At 41.3% G+C, this 20,698-nt stretch overlaps 1 protein-coding gene across 4 annotated transcripts in view; it reads right to left on the bottom strand.

Annotated features, from left to right (window-relative positions):
• Positions 1-1,016: 1,016 nt before the first annotated feature.
• The window catches only part of CADM3 (cell adhesion molecule 3), a 456,644-nt gene continuing 436,962 nt past the window's right edge, over positions 1,017-20,698 (bottom strand). For 3 of the 4 annotated variants that reach the window (XM_063948089.1, XM_063948091.1, XM_063948092.1), the window contains 3 exons: positions 6,181-6,201; positions 3,747-3,869; positions 1,017-2,434 (listed from right to left, as the gene is read on the bottom strand). In XM_063948089.1, the coding sequence (XP_063804159.1) occupies positions 2,316-2,434; positions 3,747-3,869; positions 6,181-6,201 (263 nt within the window). In that variant the 3' untranslated portion in view covers positions 1,017-2,315. The remainder of the gene's footprint in view (positions 2,435-3,746; positions 3,870-6,180; positions 6,202-20,698) is intronic. The other variant, XM_063948090.1, reaches the window with a different exon arrangement.

Raw genomic sequence — 20,698 nt, 5'->3', positions numbered from 1 at the left:
TTAAATAGCCCTAATGTGATGTAACCTGTCCGCTATAAGATTTTAACTGTGCAGTTTACACGAATGAGAAGAAGAGTGTAATTGGTTTCAGGACAATTGTGCTGTTTGCACCATGTTACCGAGTAATACTTTTAAATAAACTTGATCATGGAATTTATAGCAAAGCCACTGGATGCCAAATCACCTTGCCAGATTACGTATGGACATAATTACCAATCAGGATATTTCCAAACTAACTTGAATTGTCCCAATAAAACCAAAGGCCTCCTCAACTGTTTTCTTTTTTGCTAATTTGCAATATTATTAAAAATTCTGTCCTTGATTTTTATCACTTGATGCTACAAAAATATCAAGCTCTAAGATGTTTATTTGCCTTCTGGAAATGTAGACAAACACTCACATATATATATATATATATATATATATATATATATATATAAATAAAATACAGATGATCATATGTTACAAACACAATATGGATACTGTTGACATTATCCACACATTCTTTTTCAGGCAACTTTGATTATGTGAGAAAACCACAATGCACACAAACCCTTTTTGGGGTGTCCTGATTGGTCAGATTTGCCATATATTATATTGGGACCTGCCTCTTTTGGGGTCCAAGGCAAGGGTAGAAAGACACTTGGGATCTCATCTGTATGGGCAACACTGAATAGATGTTTACTGGGTTTTCAACATACTATCTGCGTGAGCAATAGAGAAGCAGGTAGGGTGACAATGGCCCTAAAATGACTTCACAATGTTAATTAGTGGTTAATTATCAAGAGGTGACTGAGTGATGTTCAAATAAACTGGAAGTACTGCAATAACATGGTGCAAACAGCAGACACGATTAATCAATTTGCTTACTTTAGCCCAACAAGCACTAGTAGAGTTCTATAGCAACAAGCCCTTTCTGGGGGGTAATTCCAACATTATCCAGCTTCAACCATCGTTAAAATGTGTAGGATTAATGCATCAATAAGTAAAAGAAATGATGGACAATGCGACAAAGACACAGCGGAAAATATTTTTATGCCAAGCCTGGTACATACATAGTATGACATAATACAGAGATTTATTGGTTAATATCAGAACTCTGCCAGATGAGTGATGCTGTCAGTTCTGTGAGAATTAAGTCCACAGTTGCAAAACAATATATTACCTGATGATGCATTCATGTGGTAATGTGATAAAGAGGTATGGTACATTGTAAGAGATTAAATACCAGTTATCTATTAGAGATATTTGTGTTGCAACCAAAATTCTCATTGCTAGCTGACAACCAATCAAATTAATCCATTCTTCAGCCTCATGAACAACTGTTCAATGGATTGTTGTGATTGGTTCGTCACTTGCCATACCTTGCCATTCTGTAATTTAGCCTGGGGAAATGATATAGGGCAAAAACAATGTAAAACATTATGACACTAAACAAATAACACTGTGCCTTGTCTTTTATTCTGTGCAAAACCGAGACCCTGATTAGCCTAAGCAAACTCGGTTAGGGACACTGACCCGTCTCAAGCAACGAGAGGATTTAGCTGAGAGATCCACTCTTCTTGCTCATCTAAATCACTTCCCAGAATCCACTCTGTTACTTAACATGTTACTCTTCAATTGCCAACAGCATCATGTAAGCTTTTCTCAATCAAAGCATAAAAAAAAAAAAAAACACGCCTCTGGCTACCAAAGGGTTAAACATGGAAACCATACACTTCATCAGACCAATTTCCAGGAGCAGCCATGCTAGTCATTAAATGGAAGCTTTAATTGGGGCACCTTATAAATCGCTCCCTATGCATTTCTGGCGGAACAAAACTCTTTCTAGAAAATACCTATCCTACAAGTTTAATTTACCCTGAAAAAAACAAACAAACAAAAAAACAAAAAACCCCACTAAATATATTTAAATATATTTTCTCCCCGCCCCCCACATTCCAAAGTAAAAAATAAAAACATAAAACTTTGTACACATTGTAAATGAAAATAAACAAAAAATATTATCTTAACTCACGATTATTATCTGTTTGTTAGAATAGTGCGTTCACTGAAGATATGTAGATTTAAGCAAGCAATTTTTTTTATCTTTTTAAGAGTTTTTGTTAATAACTTTTATACAAGTTTGTTTAAGAAGCAAGATCTCTCCATTCACTGTCCCTTCCTCTCTCGTCCTCCATCTCCTTGATTTGGCCCTGTTAGAGAGAGAGTCACCCGCGTCAGAGAATCACTTTGTTCTGTCGGTGCTGTCGTATGCTGTTAAACATGTGTTGATCTTGTTGCCGTGGTCACATTTTTAGGAGAAGGAGTTGAGCTTATATGAAATATTCCTTTTTGTCATCAGATCCGCCTTGTCCGCCCTCTGCGTTAATAATAGCGGTGTCAGCATCGGGGGCGTCGTCCGAGCCCTTGGCTTCATGTGTGAGATAGGTGCCTGAAAATGGACAGATAGACAACACTGCAACATCACCATTATCATCCTCATCTTTTCATAGTGTACTAAAAGGTGATACAGAGGGGCAGATTTATTAAGCTCGGTGAAGTGATTAAGTGGAAGGTGATAAAGGACCAGCCAATCAGATCTTAACTACTATGTCACAGGCTGGGTTTGAAACATGACAGTTAGGAGCTGACTGGTTGGAGCATTATCACCTTCCACTTCACCGAGCTTACTAAATCTGCCCCAGAGTATTTTAATGATAAACTGCCTCTGAAATCAAGTCAAGGGCTTGACAATGATTAAACTCTACCTCATCTATTATATGCCTTGGAGAGAGATAAAGTGGATGAGATAAAGTACCAACCAATCAGCTACTAACTGCCATGTTACAGGCTGTGCTTGAAAAATGACAGGAGCTGGTTGCTTGGTACTTTATCTCTCGCCAAGACTTAGTACATAGATACCTAAACTATAAACATTCTTAAACAGTTCACCCCCTCTTTTGACCTAGTAGTACTATTGTCTACAGTCTACACCATGGGGGCCATTTTAAAATCTATTTCTGCATCTAACAGTTACCCTTGTTACAATTCTGCAAACATGTCCATCCTTTATGCATAATGGCCACTGCCAGTCTGAGGTGGTATAACGTGCCACTTTGTAAGGTAACCTTGCAGAACTCTGGATGACTGGAAGAATGTTATGAGAAGTACTGAAAACTAAGGTGTGATGTATCAAGCAGCGAAAAGGGTGGAGACACGGACCATTGCAGAAGTTGCCCATAGGAACCAATAGGACTCCACCTCTCATTTTATAAAAAGGAACTTGATAAATGTCACCTCGATGCTGATAGGCTGCTATGGACAACATCTCCACTGATCCACTACTTCACTACTTGATACATCAGCCCCCAAATCATTTTAGAATGTTACATATTTTAGGTACTGGGAATGGGAGAAAAAGAGATTTCTTCTGTATTTATCATTAACGGGCATCCTATCACTATATGAAGGTAGGTCTGGTTTTCGATTACCATGTTTCATCAGTAAAATGTCACAAAGCAGACACCAAGGTGATACTGGCCAAGAGAGGTAAGGCTTAGCTTTGCCAAGGCAGTCTAGGGGGATATGCGTAGGGATGACCTGGCTTGCGAATCCTAAGGGAATTTCTTTGATAAATAGGTTTAAGCCCTATCTCTGACAAAGACACAAGAGACATGGCTTTTTTGTCACTGGATAAACAGAACCCCTAAAAGTGGCGCCATTATGTGATAGGTGTGATGTGAGAGTTCTCGGATAGACCTTACCTTTGTGTCTGATCAAGTAGCGTCCCAAGACAATAAGCAGGCAGAATAGAAGGAAGGCGATGACAGCGACTACTATTCCAATTACAATATGGTCGATGCTGGACTGAGGAACAGGACTGGGATCTGGTTGCAGACCGGGGAGAATTTAGGAGAAGGATTGGGAGGAAAAGTAAAACAGCAAGAGAGTCAGTGTAGAAACACAATACCACTGTAGGTTCTGTTTAAGAAAGCAAAATAGACCATACAAATACTACTCTAAAAAGTTGGCATGAAAGATATGTGAAAACTATATATTAAAAAGCTTTAGATAACAAAAAAGCGTGATATATGAGGCGTTTCAGGGAACGGTGGGGTAGGTTTTACATGCAGGTCTGAGGAACATAAGGGAAATTCATGCAAGGTGACTGTCAAACCATTGTGGCTCCCATATCTAAATACTTCTTCCCTAATCTATAAGATAAAGTTACTGAATTTGTCACCAACACACACTGAAGGCAGCTGTTTCGTGGGTTTCGGTATGATATACTGATGGATAGGATGCCAGCTGTCATAATACCGACAGCGGCATCTCAACCATCAAAATCCCGACAGCCCTCCAGAAAGTACCCTAACGCTCCTGCCCCCTACCCTAATCCTAATCCTCCCTTGTGGGTGCCTAACCCTAACCCTTCCTGGTGATGCATAACCCTAACCTTTCCTACCTCACTGCCTAAAGCTAACCCTCCCCGCTTGATGCCTAACCTTCCCTTGTAAGTGCCTAACCCCCCCTCCCCAATACCTAACCATCCCCTTCCCATCCCTGCACCCTAACCCTACTAGTGCCTAAACCTAATCCCCCCCACCTGTGGTAGGATGTGAGCGCATTGCGTAAACAGAACTTTTGGGATCCCAAGCGTCAGTATTTTGACGCCGGGATCCTGAGCTCCATCGGGATTGTGATGCCGGCATTATGCCATTGTTCGGGATTCTGGCATCGGTATTTCGACCGCCAGGATCCCATGCTGAGGTATTTTAACTAGTTCCCGTTTTGTGAAATACTGAGAATGTTGGTCTCAGATGGAATAGAGGGGATGATGTATCAAGTAGTGAAAAGAATGGAGAAGAGGGCCAGTGGGGAAGATGCCATAGCAATCAGCATTAAGGTAGCAATTTTCAAGTACAGTACATTCTATAAAATTCTAGGTAAAAGCTGACTAGTTGCTATGGGCAACTTCTCCACTTCACTCTTTTCACTGCTTGATACAACAACCCCAGAGAAGTTTAAAGCCTATTTATGGGAAAGCTTTGCCTTGTAAGTGATTGTTCCTTTATTAAAATATTCAAGGTTGACCGGCAACCTGCATCTCCAATGATTTTGGATTGCATTACATTCTTCCGTTGTGGTGGACTGAGCCATCAGGGACCTCAGAAAATCCAGTGACAGCGCATCAAAAGTACGTTTTTATTCATAATATCCTTTAACTGTACCCAAAATGTTGACTCTTTATCTGAGGCAGCCATTTTGAAGTATGAGAGACCGTTATTGGCAATGCAGATCATTATTTAACTGCTGTTGAAAAATGTGACATGAATATAAGGGATTTATGTATGAAGCAGTGAAAAGAGTGGAGAAGTGGGGAAGTTTCCCATAGCAACCAATCATCTTTGGGGTACTGTAGCAGCTATCATGTACATTCTATAAAATGATAGGTAGAAGCTGATGAGATGCAAGTTCTCCACTCCACTCCACTGCTTGACACATCAACCCTTTAGTCATGAAGTGTCTCAGTAATGGTACGATTTTGCAATTAATATTCTCACAAAACAGCTGTCCTTCTTGTGTAGATATATGCATTTTTTAAGTGATTTCATGCATTTATTTGTTGCAAAGTTGCCTTGCAATTACTGTAAGTTGTCATTAACATGGTTAAATCACTCCTTCCAAGATTCTCTTGGCAGGATGCATCAAGCATTGCATTTTCATGCAATGCTTCCCTGCCCCTCATCGCAAGCATAGCAACAGTTATTAATGCTATATGCTTGGATAAAATCACAAAGGACTGCTCTCCTAATAAGACCTGCCCTCTGCAAAACAAGGACTCCTGGGTTTAAGACCCAGGAGTCCTTCTGTGCATGTAGAGTATGACACATGTGCTGGATAAGAAGCCCATAGGCCTACCGGGTCCAAGCTCCAGAATGTATCTCATTCCAGAGCTTGGTACATATAAGAACTGTGGCCTAACCTCCAAAAACTGCATTTTTGGAGGCTTGACCACAATTTTACCTTTGTTGCTTCCCCTCCTGGGGCATGTTGCAGACACCTGCCTAAATTTTCTTTGGGCTATTATTCATGTCAAACAATTAAAGCTTAATGAGAAATCCCAGTTATAAAATAGAGTTTTTAAAATCCATGTTGTACATGCACAGCTAAAGGTGAATATAGGGCAACTAATACCTTGGTAAAATATCTGGGAGTCTGAAGATGGGTTAGGAGGTCAATGTGGTTGACGTCAGACAGCAGGCAGGATTATGGAGGTGGCAAAATGGAGGAAGCATGGGGAGGGAAAAATGAGACACGGTAAAAAGACAAGCCATGGATTCAGCGGCAGACTAAACACTATTAGCAGCCATTAGTGATGCAAACATATGTGGTACAGTAGATGAAAGACAACAAGTGACATGAAAAACACCCTCAAACATTATATCAATACATGCTCTGTAGCAAATAATTATAAACAATAACAGTTGAACATAATAATCATAGATATTAAGCATTCCAAAGAATATATTTTTATTAATACATGCACACATATACATACATATGTTAATATCATATTAGCAAATACCATGCAAAACATTTTGCTTCTTTTTATAAAATAAAAAAACTCTCAGTCCCTATTGGAAGTCATGCACATTTGTGTATGAAAGAAAAACAAAACCATATTTTGACTTTAAATCATGTATTATCATACAAATTGGGCCCTTTGAACCAGCTTGCCAAAATGGCCGACTACTTATTCTCCTCAGAGTAGAGGTTTCCATGGCGATGACAGTGGCAAGGCCATTTTCTAGGTCTTTGTTGTAGACCTTAACAAAAGCTTCAAAGACTGTGCAAAGTAGATATAAAGCACAGCTCATTTCAGTGTATATTTTAATTTGTTTGCAACGGATGTTTTGATCTGCACTTCTGCCTCTTGTTGACAAACAAAAAGGAAGTCTTACAATGTATCTGGCAGAGATAGGCCTCTAGCATAACAGGAGTTAACAGCATAACTCTCGTACTGGAACACGTTTGTGAATGAGAAATCAACAAGACAGTTGCTTTTGAATAAGTATGTTCAATTACATTAGGAATTCACATTTTCTTCAGGTTTTCAGTTATAAATAGAAAGAAATATACTTCACTCCCACATAATCCATGTATTTGTGCTCAGTGGGAAACCAGCAAGGCTGAAAAGACTCATGGACGTTTCACGTGGAAGTAGGGAAGTGTAAGGAATTGCTGAGTATATATGGACAACATTTAAATGTCTAAGGATAAAATGTGCACCACCAATCACAGATTTTTTTTGGATTAAGAAAGATATAGATGCAGTCTAGATATTAGATCTTCAGCTAACGTGCACAGTAAATACATATAGCAAGATATTTTCTTTAGAAGAAGAAATCTAAATCCGCAGTGTGAGAATAACTCTTTGCATCTGTAAACGCCTTAATCAGATTAAGATAACACAAGATACTTAACAGTGTGACATCCAAGCTATACTATACAAGTAAATGGATAAATGTGTATGCATCTTATCTGACACAGAAGTCATTGTTAGGAGACATTAGAAGATGGCTGCACTCTTGGTAATATCGTGATAGTTTGCTCTGTCAATCAACAGTTCTGGCTATTTTATTTTTTATCAGAGAGTTTATCTATATACTTTGATATTAGAGCTTGAAGTTGGAAACAAGTTTTCTGCATCCTCCCACTATTCTGATTTTATTTGTGAAACTACTGGATTTCATCATTCTACTGGTGGGATGTATTAAAAGTAAAACATTACCTACTCAGAAATGGATTCCATTTAACAACGATACTTATTGCCACTGCAGATTTGTTTAGTGTCACTGCATCTCATAGTGATACTTATTATTAGACCACCGTTATTGAACATGAGTTACCGGTCTGACATGGTCACATGGTGACCCCTTCTTTCTCTGCAGGATGTACTGTGCTGTGTTGCCGGGTTACTGACTAATACGCAAAGGCCGTCTGAGGTTAGATTAAGGCTTATAGGCATTCAGGGTGAACTGGGACCATAAAGTAGATCTGGGACCTCACTGCGCACGCATGGCAAGGGGGGCATGGCTCATGGGAGCATACCCCGAGTCAGGGAGGACCGGCCTGGCAGCACACCCTGTACACCAGCCGCGGGTGAAACGGAGGGAGGGCAGACAGCCGAGAAGAGAGCCAGAAGGCTGTGCTGCTTGGCCAGCCCCACTATCTCTATGGCTACACTGGCCCATCTGGTCATTGGCCCTTCTGGCATTTGCCAGAAGTGTCATATAGCCAATCTCGCCTTTCTGCCATTGATCGCTATCTGTAACTGAATAAATAAACTATTTTCTTTTTTAAGTCTATCCTAAGTCTAAATTTCAATCTGGAACTTACATATTGCTGGTAACTCTTCAGAATCTTTGATGTACCACTTAAAACTGTTTCAGGTGCCATGGGGTTGCTGACCCTTGCTCTACAATATTTAGTTATTTATTATATGTTTTATTAACAGTTATTTATATAGCGCATTCTATTTTGCAGTGTTCTACAGAGAATATTTGGCCATACAGTTCCTGCACCAGTGGAGCTTACAATCTACCGTCCTTACTACACTTACACACTACGTGTATTTTTTTGTCGGGAGCCAATTCACCGACCAGTATATTTTGGATTGTGCGAGGAAACCCACGTAAGCACAGGGAGAATATATAAACTCCGCACAGTTAGAGCCATGGTGGGAAATGAACCCAACACCTCAGTGATGTGAGGCAGTAATTTTAACTATTATGCTAACTAGCCATAAGGTTTTCTTTCAAATAATCAAATAGATTTAATAATAATTAATAGTGCAGATCAGACTGGAAGAAGCGGAAATGTTTCTCAGGCTTTAACATTTGTTACTCTGTCGCAATGAGTTAAACCAGAGTCGCTATAAATTCCGGCGTAATAACTAGCACAATCCTTTCCCATTAAAAGGCCATTTTCCTATGGTTCCCTCCCTTACGTTTCTGGCATTGATTTTCTGGAGGGGGCAGAAATAACTCTTTAAATTAAACAATTGTTGGACAAATTAAATTCTGAAAGCACTCGCAGGGCAGTGCTATTAATCGATGCCAACTTCTTGCTGTTTAATACACAAACGTATTCAAAGAAAAGAGGTTTTATTCTCTTGATTAGCAGCGAAACGGGAACCAGCCAGAGGAAATTGATTAGGTCTGTATGATGATCATTGCGCTGTTTGTAATTAGAAGAATCGGGGAGATAGGACTGAGACGCCTGGGCCTGATCTAATGGGATTTTTGTTTTGGTTTGATAACCCAAATGGGTTCCTTTATCAAGCCAAAACACAACGGGATTGCGGTGACACACATATTATTGGCTCCAGAGTCGGGTCTGAAATTCAGTGGCATGTACACATATGTTTGATTAAAAGCGGTGTTAGTTCACGACATCTCAAACCTAGTACAAGTAGAGGAAAGAAACATGGAACCTAATTAGTAATAATTCCTTATATTACCCAATTACAAGCCACATTAAACACCATGTCTATGATCTTTCTAGCTTGTTTTAATAGTCATTACAATTAATATTTTTAATTACTGGAATACTTAAAACTATGTGTGGCTATAATTACCTCCCTATAACATCATGGGCTGGATTCTCCGTCGAATGCAATGTGGCATTTGAGCATCTAAAGACACTCAAAGTTGGCATCTCAGCCCTTGCGCATGCAGAAACACAGGAATGTACTCCAAGCACTGGCATATTTTTAATGGGTGCAGTGTGTGTGGTGCACACCGGCCCATGAGTCTAGGAGGGCCCACACCACACCCCCTGCACTAATTTCTTAAATACTTACCCCTGCATAGTCCAGCACTAACGGCAGTAGCACTGCAGAAATCACCGCAAAAATGGCGTGGCAGCTATTTTACCAGCGTTTTGCAAATGAGCAGTAGAAACATTACAAGAAAAATGGCCTTTGAGGAGGAGGCCTGGATAGAGGAGGCTGCAAAAGGGCCTCTTCCTCTCTTAAAACGCCCGTGATACCAAGGAAGGTCAGATGTAATACCAGCAAAAGACGCACACACGGACGCTACAGCACCCAACTCAGAATCAGGCTCTACTGTACATCGCCCAATAGCACCTTTTACTACTGCAACTAGGGCTGTGTAAGAGGGGCATTGACCAAGGGTGCAAAGAACAATAGGGGGCGCAGAGTAGTAGATATTCTAGCTTTGTTTGATTATAGTTCAGGACTGGGGGGCATCTGCTTTACTTCATTCCCCGGGCATTAACATTTCTATTTACAGCTCTGCCTGTGGCATTACAGTAAGACACTATTCATTGAGCTACTGTACCTGTCCTTTCATAGAAAGATAGATAATTCTAAGCTAAATAATTCTAACTATTTACCTTACCCTGTACTTTGTGAAAAAAATGTTCAGCGTTGCGACTGAGCAAATCTACAGTATGTAGTGTGGGGATGCAAGAGATTGGATGTGTGGCTACACACTACAAAGATCTGCTCAATTACAATGCTGATTATTTCTTTACAAAGTAGAAGTAGCTTCATATAGTGTTCATAGTTTTTATGCAGGATCACATAGTTCAATGAGTAGGGTGTTTGATTAGAATTCAACAGGTTACAGGTTTGAATCCTGGGTATGGCAGTATATTGAAATGTGTTATCTAATAAAGGATATTGTAACTGAATAACAATGTGTGTGTATTATATATACACTGCTCAAAAAAATAAAGGGAACACTAAAATAACACATCCTAGATCTGAATGAATGAAATATTCTTATTAAATACTTTGTTCTTTACATAGTTGAATGTGCTGACAACAAAATCACATAAAAAATATCAATGGAAATCAAATTTATTAACCCATGGAGGTCTGGATTTGGAGTCACACTCAAAATTAAAGTGGAAAAACACACTACAGGCTGATCCAACTTTGATGTAATGTCCTTAAAACAAGTCAAAATGAGGCTCAGTAGTGTGTGTGGCCTCCACGTGCCTGTATGACCTCCCTACAATGCCTGGGCATGCTCCTGATGAGGTGACGGATGGTCTCCTGAGGGATCTCCTCCCAGACCTGGACTAAAGCATCCGCCAACTCCTGGACAGTCTGTGGTGCAACGTGGCGTTGGTGGATGGAGCGAGACATGATATCCCAGATGTGCTCAATTGGATTCAGGTCTGGGGAACGGGCGGGCCAGTCCATAGCATCAATGCCTTCATCTTGCAGGAACTGCTGATACACTCCAGCCACATGAGGTCTAGCATTGTCTTGCATTAGGAGGAACCCAGGGCCAACCGCACCAGCATATGGTCTCACAAGGGGTCTGAGGATCTCATCTCGGTACCTAATGGCAGTCAGGCTACCTCTGGCGAGCACATGGAGGGCTGTGCGGCCCCCCAAAGAAATGCCACCCCACACCATTACTGAGCCACTGCCAAACCGGTCATGCTGGAGGATGTTGCAGGCAGCAGAACGTTCTCCTTGGCGTCTCCAGACTCTGTCACGTCTGTCATATGTGCTCAGTGAGAACCTGCTTTCATCTGTGAAGAGCACAGGGCGCCAGTGGCGATTTTGCCAATCTTGGTGTTCTTTGGCAAATTCCAAACGTCCTGCATGGTGTTGGGCTGTAAGCACAACCCCCACCTGTGGACGTCGGGCCCTCATATCACCTTCATGGAATCTGTTTCTGATCGTTTGAGTAGACACATGCACATTTGTGGCTTGCTGGAGGTCATTTTGCAGGGCTCTGGCAGTGCTCCTCCTGTTCCTCCTTGCACAAAGGCGGAGGTAGCGGTCCTGCTGCTGGGTTTTGCCCTCCTACGGCCTCCTCCACGTCTCTTGATGTACTGGCCTGTCTCCTGGTAGCGCCTCCATGCTCTGGACACTACGCTGACAGACACAGCAAACCTTCTTGCCACAGCTCGCATTGATGTGCCATCCTGGATGAGCTGCACTACCTGAGCCACTTGTGTGGGTTGTAGACTCAGTCTCATGCTACCACTAGAGTGAAACCACCGCCAGCTTTCAAAAGTGACCAAAACATCAGCCAGAAAGCATAGGAGCTGAGAAGTGGTCTGTGGTCACCACCTGCAGAACAACTCCTTTATTGGGGGTGTCTTGCTAATTGCCTATAATTTCCACCTGTTGTCTATTCCATTTGCACAACAACATGTGAACTTGATTGTCAATCAGTGTTGCTTCCTAAGTGGACAGTTTGATTTTACAGAAGTGTGATTGACTTGGAGTTACATTGTGTTGTTTAAGTTTTCCCTTTATTTTTTTGAGCAGTGTATATATATATATATATATATATATATATATAGAGAGAGAGAGAGAGAGAGAGAGAGAGAGAGAGAGAGAGAGAGAGGTAATCTCCGAAGCAGGGAGAGAGACACACGGCACTGCAGGATTTGAGATAGCCAAAATTGACTTCAACGTTTCGGGACTCAAAGTCCCATCATCAGGAACAGGATACAGCTTCTCTTCTCTTCTCTTCTTCTCTTCTCTTCTCTTCTCCTCTCTCTCTCTCTCTCTACACACACACACACACACACACACACACACACACACACACACACACATTTATATATATATATATATATATATATATATATATATATATATATAGTAGAAAAGAAATGACAGCGGCACTCCTGGGACTTCATATAGTGGAGATATGTATTCAAATCCTCACAAATAAGATTCCAATGTTACGGAGCTCTAGGCCCCTTTATCACATCTTGACCTATTTCTGCCTAACCCTAAATGATGAATGTCGCCAAATATACCCACCGGACTAAGGGGTCTATTTACTAAGCCTTGGATGGAGATAAAGTCGCTGGAGATAAAGTACCAGACAATCAGCTCCTAACTGCCATGCCACAGGTTGGGTTTGAAAAATGACAGTTAGGAGCTGATTGGCTGGTACTTTATCTCCATCCACTTTATCTCCATCCAAGGCTTAGTAAATAGACCCTTAAGTACATTGCCCTGATAGAGTAGAAAAAACTGTGGTTTTAATTCACATCCCAAAAATATTGCTTGTCTTGTACCATACCAATGCAAAACACATATTACAATTTCTTTTGACAACTGGATATTGCTCAGTCACACACAAAACACTCCAGTGTTCTCCATTGTCATTTTATGCCGTACATGAACACACATATAAAAGTTAAACTTAGACTAAACTCCATAGACTAAGGGGTTTATTTACTAAAGTGTGGGTTTATAGAAGTGTAGATGTTCTCCAAAGCAGAGTCTAGCTATTGTCTTCTAGATGGTGCTAGATAAATTATAAGTGAAATCTGATTGGTTGCTATGGGCAACATCTCCACTTCTATAAACCTGCACTCTAGTAAACAGTATACCCCCAAGTCAGGGGCGGATTAACAGGGGAGGGGGCCTGTGTGTAGACTTCAGGGCCGGTTCAAGGGCGCTCTGCGCCCCGGGCAGGAAAAGGGGCGTGTCCTAATACAGGGGGCGTGGTCAGTTACGCCCCCTGTACATTGCTAGCGCCGCTTGAATGCTGAGCGGTGCGCGATGACGTCATCGCGCACCGCACAGCAAAAGGTCCTCTCCACGAAGGGAAACTAGACGCTATGCGTCTAGTTCCCTTCGTGGAGAGGACCTTTGCTGTGCGGTGCGCGATGACGTCATCGCGCACCGCTCAGCAAAGTTACTCTCCACGAAGGGAAGCTAGACGCATAGCGTCTAGTTCCCTTCACAGGAGGCGGACGGGGACAGCAGCGGGCAGCGGAGGCGGACGGGGGACACAGCGGGCAGCAGTGGCGGATCTTGCCACGGTGCGGCGCCCTCCGGATGGCGCCAGCGCCCTCCGGAAGGCGGCACCCCGGGCAAAAGTCCTGCTTGCCCATGGCAAGATCCGCTACTGGTAGACTTCATATGGGCTCCCTCATCTCTATGGTGCTGTAGACTCTGGCATTATGCCAGAGTCTACTGTGCATGCGCAGGTCTTCGGAAACATGGAGCCCGCCATGTTCCGGCAACTAAACACTACTGCACATGCATGGTGTCCATTTTCCCTGTGATTTTTTACCACAGCTGCAGCTCTGACTTGGGAAAAATAAGTATTTAAACATGGGTGCAGTGTGTGCAGTGTGGACCCCATGGACCAGGGGCCCATGTGTACCGCACACACTGCACCCACTATAGAAATGCCAATGCCCCAAGTGCTATCTGTTATCAGCACACAAATGTGCACTGAAGTGGGCAATAACTAACCCTCACCCCACTCCTATTATTATTATTATTATTATCATCATCACTATCATCCTTTATTTATATGGCGCCACAAGGGTTCCGCAGCGCCTAACAAAGTACATAAACAAATGTGCAAAACCAGAAGACAAGTACTGCATATGGTATATAAACATTTCTGCATCAGCAGACAAGACACTGAAATAAGCATCAGGGAATCAGTGTGGCAGAAACCAGGGTGAGGTGCCGTTGTAGGACGCACAGAGTAGATGATAGTCTAAGTAAGAGAAGGAAAAGCGCATGAGGGAAGAGGGCCCTGCTCGTGAGAGTTTACATTCTAAAGGGGTGGAGCAGACAGGGAGGAGTGAACATGGAACAGAGGGTTGGGGAGAGAGATGGCTGGGCTTGATGAAGAAGTGGATCTTGAGATCCTGTTTGAAGTTTAGTAGAGAGGTGGGTGAGACTGATAGGGAGAGGGACAGAATTCCAGAGATAGGGAACAGGATGTGCAAAATCTTGGAGGTAGGAGTGGAAGGACGACTATAGCTGAATTTCAAATATCCTCAGATCTGATAAGCTCCTGATTTTTATATACAGTATATTTGTGAATATCATTAGCTACTCTTTGATATAAACCAACGTTTTAGCTCCAGTGGTCCTTTAACCAATGCCATTATTTTCTGCCGCTGTTCCTTTGTTCTGTACAAGGTATTAAAACATATAAATTTCCACAGCACTAACTGTATAAGATGTAGAAATGGATTTATCTTTACGACCATTGATAAACAAATGACACTTTATTTGAGGACGCCGCATGATCAGAGTTGTTATAGTCTACACTGTGCCTTGTGTGAAAGAAATTCATGATATTGCTTTACTTTAGTACAAATACACAATTTATTCCAACGTTCATGATGTATCGCAACACTCTGGCAATCTCAACATTTTCTTCTTACAGTTGTACTTTTCCAATGTTCTTCCATTTTCATATAAGTTTCCCAAGCAAGTTTCTACGTTGACCTACTTATATAAAGAGTGGGGACTAGATGTATCATATATTGCACATTCTATGCAATACAACCCACTCCTTACTGCATGCATAGCAGCATTTATTAACCCCGTATACATCTATATTTATCTTCCAATAAGAGCTGTCTCTTGCGATGTAGGAGCTTCAGCCCTATTGCTCATGTATGGCCGTGGGCCACCACATGCACAAGCCTTGGTGGGGGGCAGAGAGGGATAATGATAGATAGTTGCAGTGTTCAGAGGCTTGAACCAATATTTATGTTGCTACATCCCGCCCTGAATATTATAGCTATCACTTGATATTGTACAGAAGGAGTGAACAATTTCTTGAAGGAGAAACAGATCACCTTGATGAGGATAGTTGTTGTCGAAACGCGTTAGTGATAAGATATGTTTTGGCTGCCAGACTTTGGATCAGTACATTGAATTTGGACTGGCAAGAGTCTATTGTCAGAGTGCTTAGGACCTTAGATTAAACCGTATCAGATAAGTAATCCATACAGAAATGACACTTGTATGTGTTTTTATGTTTACTAAAAGTGAATGCACTATATCAGTCTCTTTAGAATTTTTGAGGATTACCCCTGGATCAAGTTTGGGGAAAAGGATGGAGTTTTGGCTGAATAATTGTGTGTGGAGAACATAAGAATGTTTTCATGAGAACTTTATATTTATTTTTGACTTTAAGTGACCCGGTATATCCAAATATGAAAGCACATAATTCATATTATTCATATTTTTGAGGTTAAATAATGCCTTTGAATTTCCTAGCTATTCTGATACATTTGCACAAAGGATTACATTGTCTCTTTTTTATAGATATTGTGTATCTTATTTTCAAACTAGCAGCTCTGTTGACTCTTAGAAGTTGTTTAGCGCACAGATATTTTACAAATCCTTTCCATATATAAAGTCACTGACTTGAATCAGTACAGTGCATCAGTGCCCTGATAACATTTATTATGGAGGAGCAAAACAGATCACATTGAGAGCCTGATTCTGAGTTGGACACACTCAGCATTCCTTCCTGAGCTATCTGTTGCGCCTTCATACATGGCTAAAGCCAAATTGAACATATCATGACTGGGCTGGTGCTTCAGCATCCAGGTCATACAACTAGATGCCAATGTAATCCTTTGTGGACCCTACTGGCCATGTTTCTACAGTACAAGTTTATGGAGATGTATCCTATGGTTCCAAGGAGCACAAGAATATAGAACTGTTACAGCCACCTCTATGTAGACCTAGGAAGGACCAATTCTATCTGTTGACACTGTCGTTGTCAAACTATTGCCAAAAGTAACTAATAACCTATTGTATGATATTGTCAGGGTTATTATAACAGTACAGTCTAAGAGGAACTGCCATCTTATGATATTAACCCCTTTAGTGCTGAGGACAAGTGATACTCAGCCTTAGTAAATAAACGGTGCTAATGAGTAAAATCATGCTTATCCATTCCAAACCAATATTTACAGTCAGTCGGGTCATAGCCGGGTTGAGGCAGTCCCTCTGATATCATCACAATGATGTTTGATGATGTCAATGACCATGTCAGAACACAGCCCTTCACTACAGTATAATATCATAAGAGCATGGGGACTAAAAGAGACCAATCTTCCCCAAACTAGGACCCAGAAACTCAGGGGTACAATGGTTTGAGTCCCCTTTACCAAAATATGTGGCTCCTTACAAGTCCAGGAATGGAAGTAGATCTCAGGCTACATTAGAGACATGGTGGTAGAGCAAGGGAATGGGTGAGCGCACTAAAGATGCCCAATCATCCCCATCCTGGCACCTATAGACCAAGGAGTTACTCAGGAGATACCCTTGAGAAGTTACTGTCTTGGAATCAAATGTGATCACAGAAAATGTTAAAGTTCCTAGGGGATGGAGGAGGTTATATTGGCCAAATCTCTCCCATTCTGGTTTATATAAACTCAGGGAAAGTTCTGTTTGATGCAGTAGTTAGTTTAATGGATAAAAAAAAACTAAAGACCTGTGCTGGGATATTAGCAGCAGCTCTAATATGAAGGCTATACAGTAAACATTTTAAACAAATAGACGAGTGCAATAAGAAAACCATATGGAACTTATACCAATTAAAATCTTACACTTGATTGCAACAGAAATTACCTTGCATACAAACAATGTTTAAGATCTTTTATGAAATTATTGCATAATGCCCATTCCAGCATTTTTACAAAGGTACATTTGTACGAAATGCATTGGTCGCTGTCGGAATAGCGATACAGATCCCCCAACTCCCGACATCTGCATCATACGGCCACTCCCAGTTCCTAGCGTGGAGCTTTTAGCAGGGAGAAGGTCCAACTGCTGCAAGAAAAAGTCTTTGCGGGTCAGAGGGAAGTATTAAGGTAGGGATAGGGCATAATTAGACTCACCAAGCCTGCATCACTTCTACTTATATATACTCGGTTGCTGTGTACCCAGGCCCGATCATTTCATAATAGATCTTAAACATTGTTTCTAAGCTAACTCACCTACTTGACGTCAATGCAAGGCGACCCCTGACATTCCTCAAGACAACTGCGACATTTGAGACTCTGAGGGCTTACCTTCTAGACTACTTTGAGGCCCAACATTATATGGCCTCCGTGGTGCGTGCTTTATCGGAAGCGGACTGGGATAACTCATTAGATTATTGTCTTTCTAGACCAATGCTCTTATGTAGGGCTATCTCTATCTGTTACAGATTTCTGAAGACCTAGATCATGAATTGGTCAGTCATGGGATGCGAAGGAGAAGAAGGCACCTTCCTTTTTTGATACATGGGAAAGTTTTATTGCAATTTTTCCAACCATGACGCAATCCCAGATCTATCATAGTATGCGACTGACACATTGGTATTAAACTCAAATTCTTTTGGGTGATCCCACTATTACATTGCCTAGGGGGTGAGTGCCAGACCCCTTTCTTTTACTTTTGTCCCCTCCTTTTTCTTTTTTCTTTAATTGTGCCTAATTTACATCCCTGTTTAAGTATTCTGTATGTACTGATCTACACAAGACTTCAATTAAATAGATGCCTGTATATTGTAACGGTTGCTCCCGGAACTGCATTAGGTGTTTTACAGTGTGTTACTTTTGCTATGTGTAATATTTCTTATGCCTACAGTAACTCATACACGTATGTCTGTGGAATTGTATACAGTGCTTTTGCGTCAATAAAACATTATTAAAAAAAACAATACATTGTTTTTATGCAAGGTCATTTCTGTTGCAATCAAGTGTACAATTTTAACATGTATAGGTTTTGTATGGTTTTCTTGCTGTTATGGTAGTTTATCTACTTTTCAAATTGGTGTGTCTTGGACCACCTATATTATTAATACACATTTTATACATCACTTTCAAGAAAAAAAAAAATATATATATATATAGAATTTTCAAGAGCAGATTTTATCATGAAATTTATATGTAGAATCTGGCCTTTCAGCATTTCAGGATATTTTAGATTAAAAAAAAGTACATTTAAAATATATTTTTTTGCCCATTTTGAATAGACTTCTTTCAGAGGGATGCGGGTAAGATACCGGTTGTCAGGATCCCAGCAGTTGGAACCCAGACAATCATCAGAATGCCAACATCGGAATACCGTCAGGGTCGGGGGACCGACACCGGAATTCCAGTAGTCCGCATCCCAAATGAAAGTATAGCGGGCGGGTTAGGGTTAGGGCCGGAGGGGGGATGTTAGGTTTAGGTGCCACAAGGGGGATTTAAGGGTAGGCTGCAGGGTGGTGGTGGTGGTGGTGGGGGGGGGGGGGGATTTGGGGGTGGTGTTAGGATTATGCACCGCCAGGAGGAGGTTAGGTTTAGGAACTATGGGGAAGGCTTAGAGTTAGGATGCGGGGAGGGGGGGTTAGGGTTAGGCACTAAGGGGGGAGGTTAGGGTTAGGCTGCCGGAAGGTAGGGTTAGGTTCAGGGGGTAGAGGAGAGGGGATAGCATACTTACCACGCCCCTGTCAGGATTTTAAAGATCGGGATGCCGGCATCGGTATTGTGACCTCTGGCATCCCATCTGCTGGTCACACATACCGAACCCCTTTCAGGAAGTATGAGCAAACTAAAGTATTTTACTGATACTGATGTTGAAATATGGTTGGCTCCCAAAGTGCCAAAATAGGTGCAGCACAGGGGTGAGAAAAGCATCAATAGCAAAACGGGGTTAAAGGTACCCTTAAATAATAGTCATAGCAGGGACTAGACCTTCAGCTATACATTGAGAATTGTCCAGTATGGTTCTATAGATACTGATACAGTAACAGTGACCACCAAAGGACTGAAACCGAAGCCCACTCTGCTTTCCCACCATCTCTATGTGCCTAAGGGACAGGTACAAATATTACTTACCGTCTTCTTTCTCCAATCAAATATATGAAATGAGTAAGACATGTTTACCATTAATTAACACATCCAATTAAATAATTATTTAATAATCTTGCATTTAATGACTCCATCATAGCTAGAACGTTTGCAGAAGTATTTCTTCCTGATCTTTATGTAACCTCTTATGATAAGATTGTTTGTAAACTTATGAATATTCAGGGAGATTGCTCATTCAGACTCTCTGTCTTTTGAGTCTTTGTTTGGCTAATGATGGCAGTATAATTAGTTTAAAAAGAGATAATGAGAAAGAATGATAATTACCAGGCAACATTACAATTAAACGGATCAGGAGAAATTAGAACTGGCATCATTTTAGTGCAGGATACAAATGACTGAAAAGATACTATACAACATTAAAAAAAAAAACTGAATTTCTTATTAAATTGTTGGGTTGTTGATTGGTAATTGGGTAATGTCGGGATGAGGCTTGCACCGGTTACAGAGATGGATCTGGTAACTACAGTAGAAGGCTGTACGGTATATGCAGATTTGTGCTTTGGATGCTAAAACGCCATCTTTCCTGAGAAGAGACCAAGATGGGAAGGGAGCTGATGGAAATCAGCGAGAGGAGGGAGAAAGCCGTCAGACGGAGGGAGAGTGAAATGAAAAGGGGAAGCTGGCCTGGAGATAAAGAACAAACTGGGAATAGAGAACTGCGAAACAGAGAAGGTCCGACCTTGTACTTGCGATAAGACTCTGAAGCAGAAACCAACCAGGAATTAAGCGATTGTCTGGAATCTGTCATTACACAGACATTATCCTGTCCTTTTGTATTCTTATTGTAATTGTCTCACCCTCTCAGTGGTGTGACAGAGGTTTATACTCTTTTGTTTGTTTTTTGGGCTGAAAACTGAGGAAAGATCACAGTCTTTACTGCTGACAGAGACTCTGAAAGATATTATCCATGTTGGTCATAAGCAGAGACACAAGACAAAGGACCATTATTCATTCATTATACAGTACTAAAAGTAAGGGGCGGTTTAAGAGAGAGGGCCCATATGCAGGCTCCTCTTTGGGAGCG

Source organism: Pseudophryne corroboree, chromosome 12, assembly GCF_028390025.1.
Source record: "Pseudophryne corroboree isolate aPseCor3 chromosome 12, aPseCor3.hap2, whole genome shotgun sequence".
NCBI lineage: Eukaryota > Metazoa > Chordata > Amphibia > Anura > Myobatrachidae > Pseudophryne > Pseudophryne corroboree.
The sequence above is the reverse complement of the archived record's forward strand: the minus strand, read 5'-3'. Positions and strand labels throughout refer to the sequence as shown.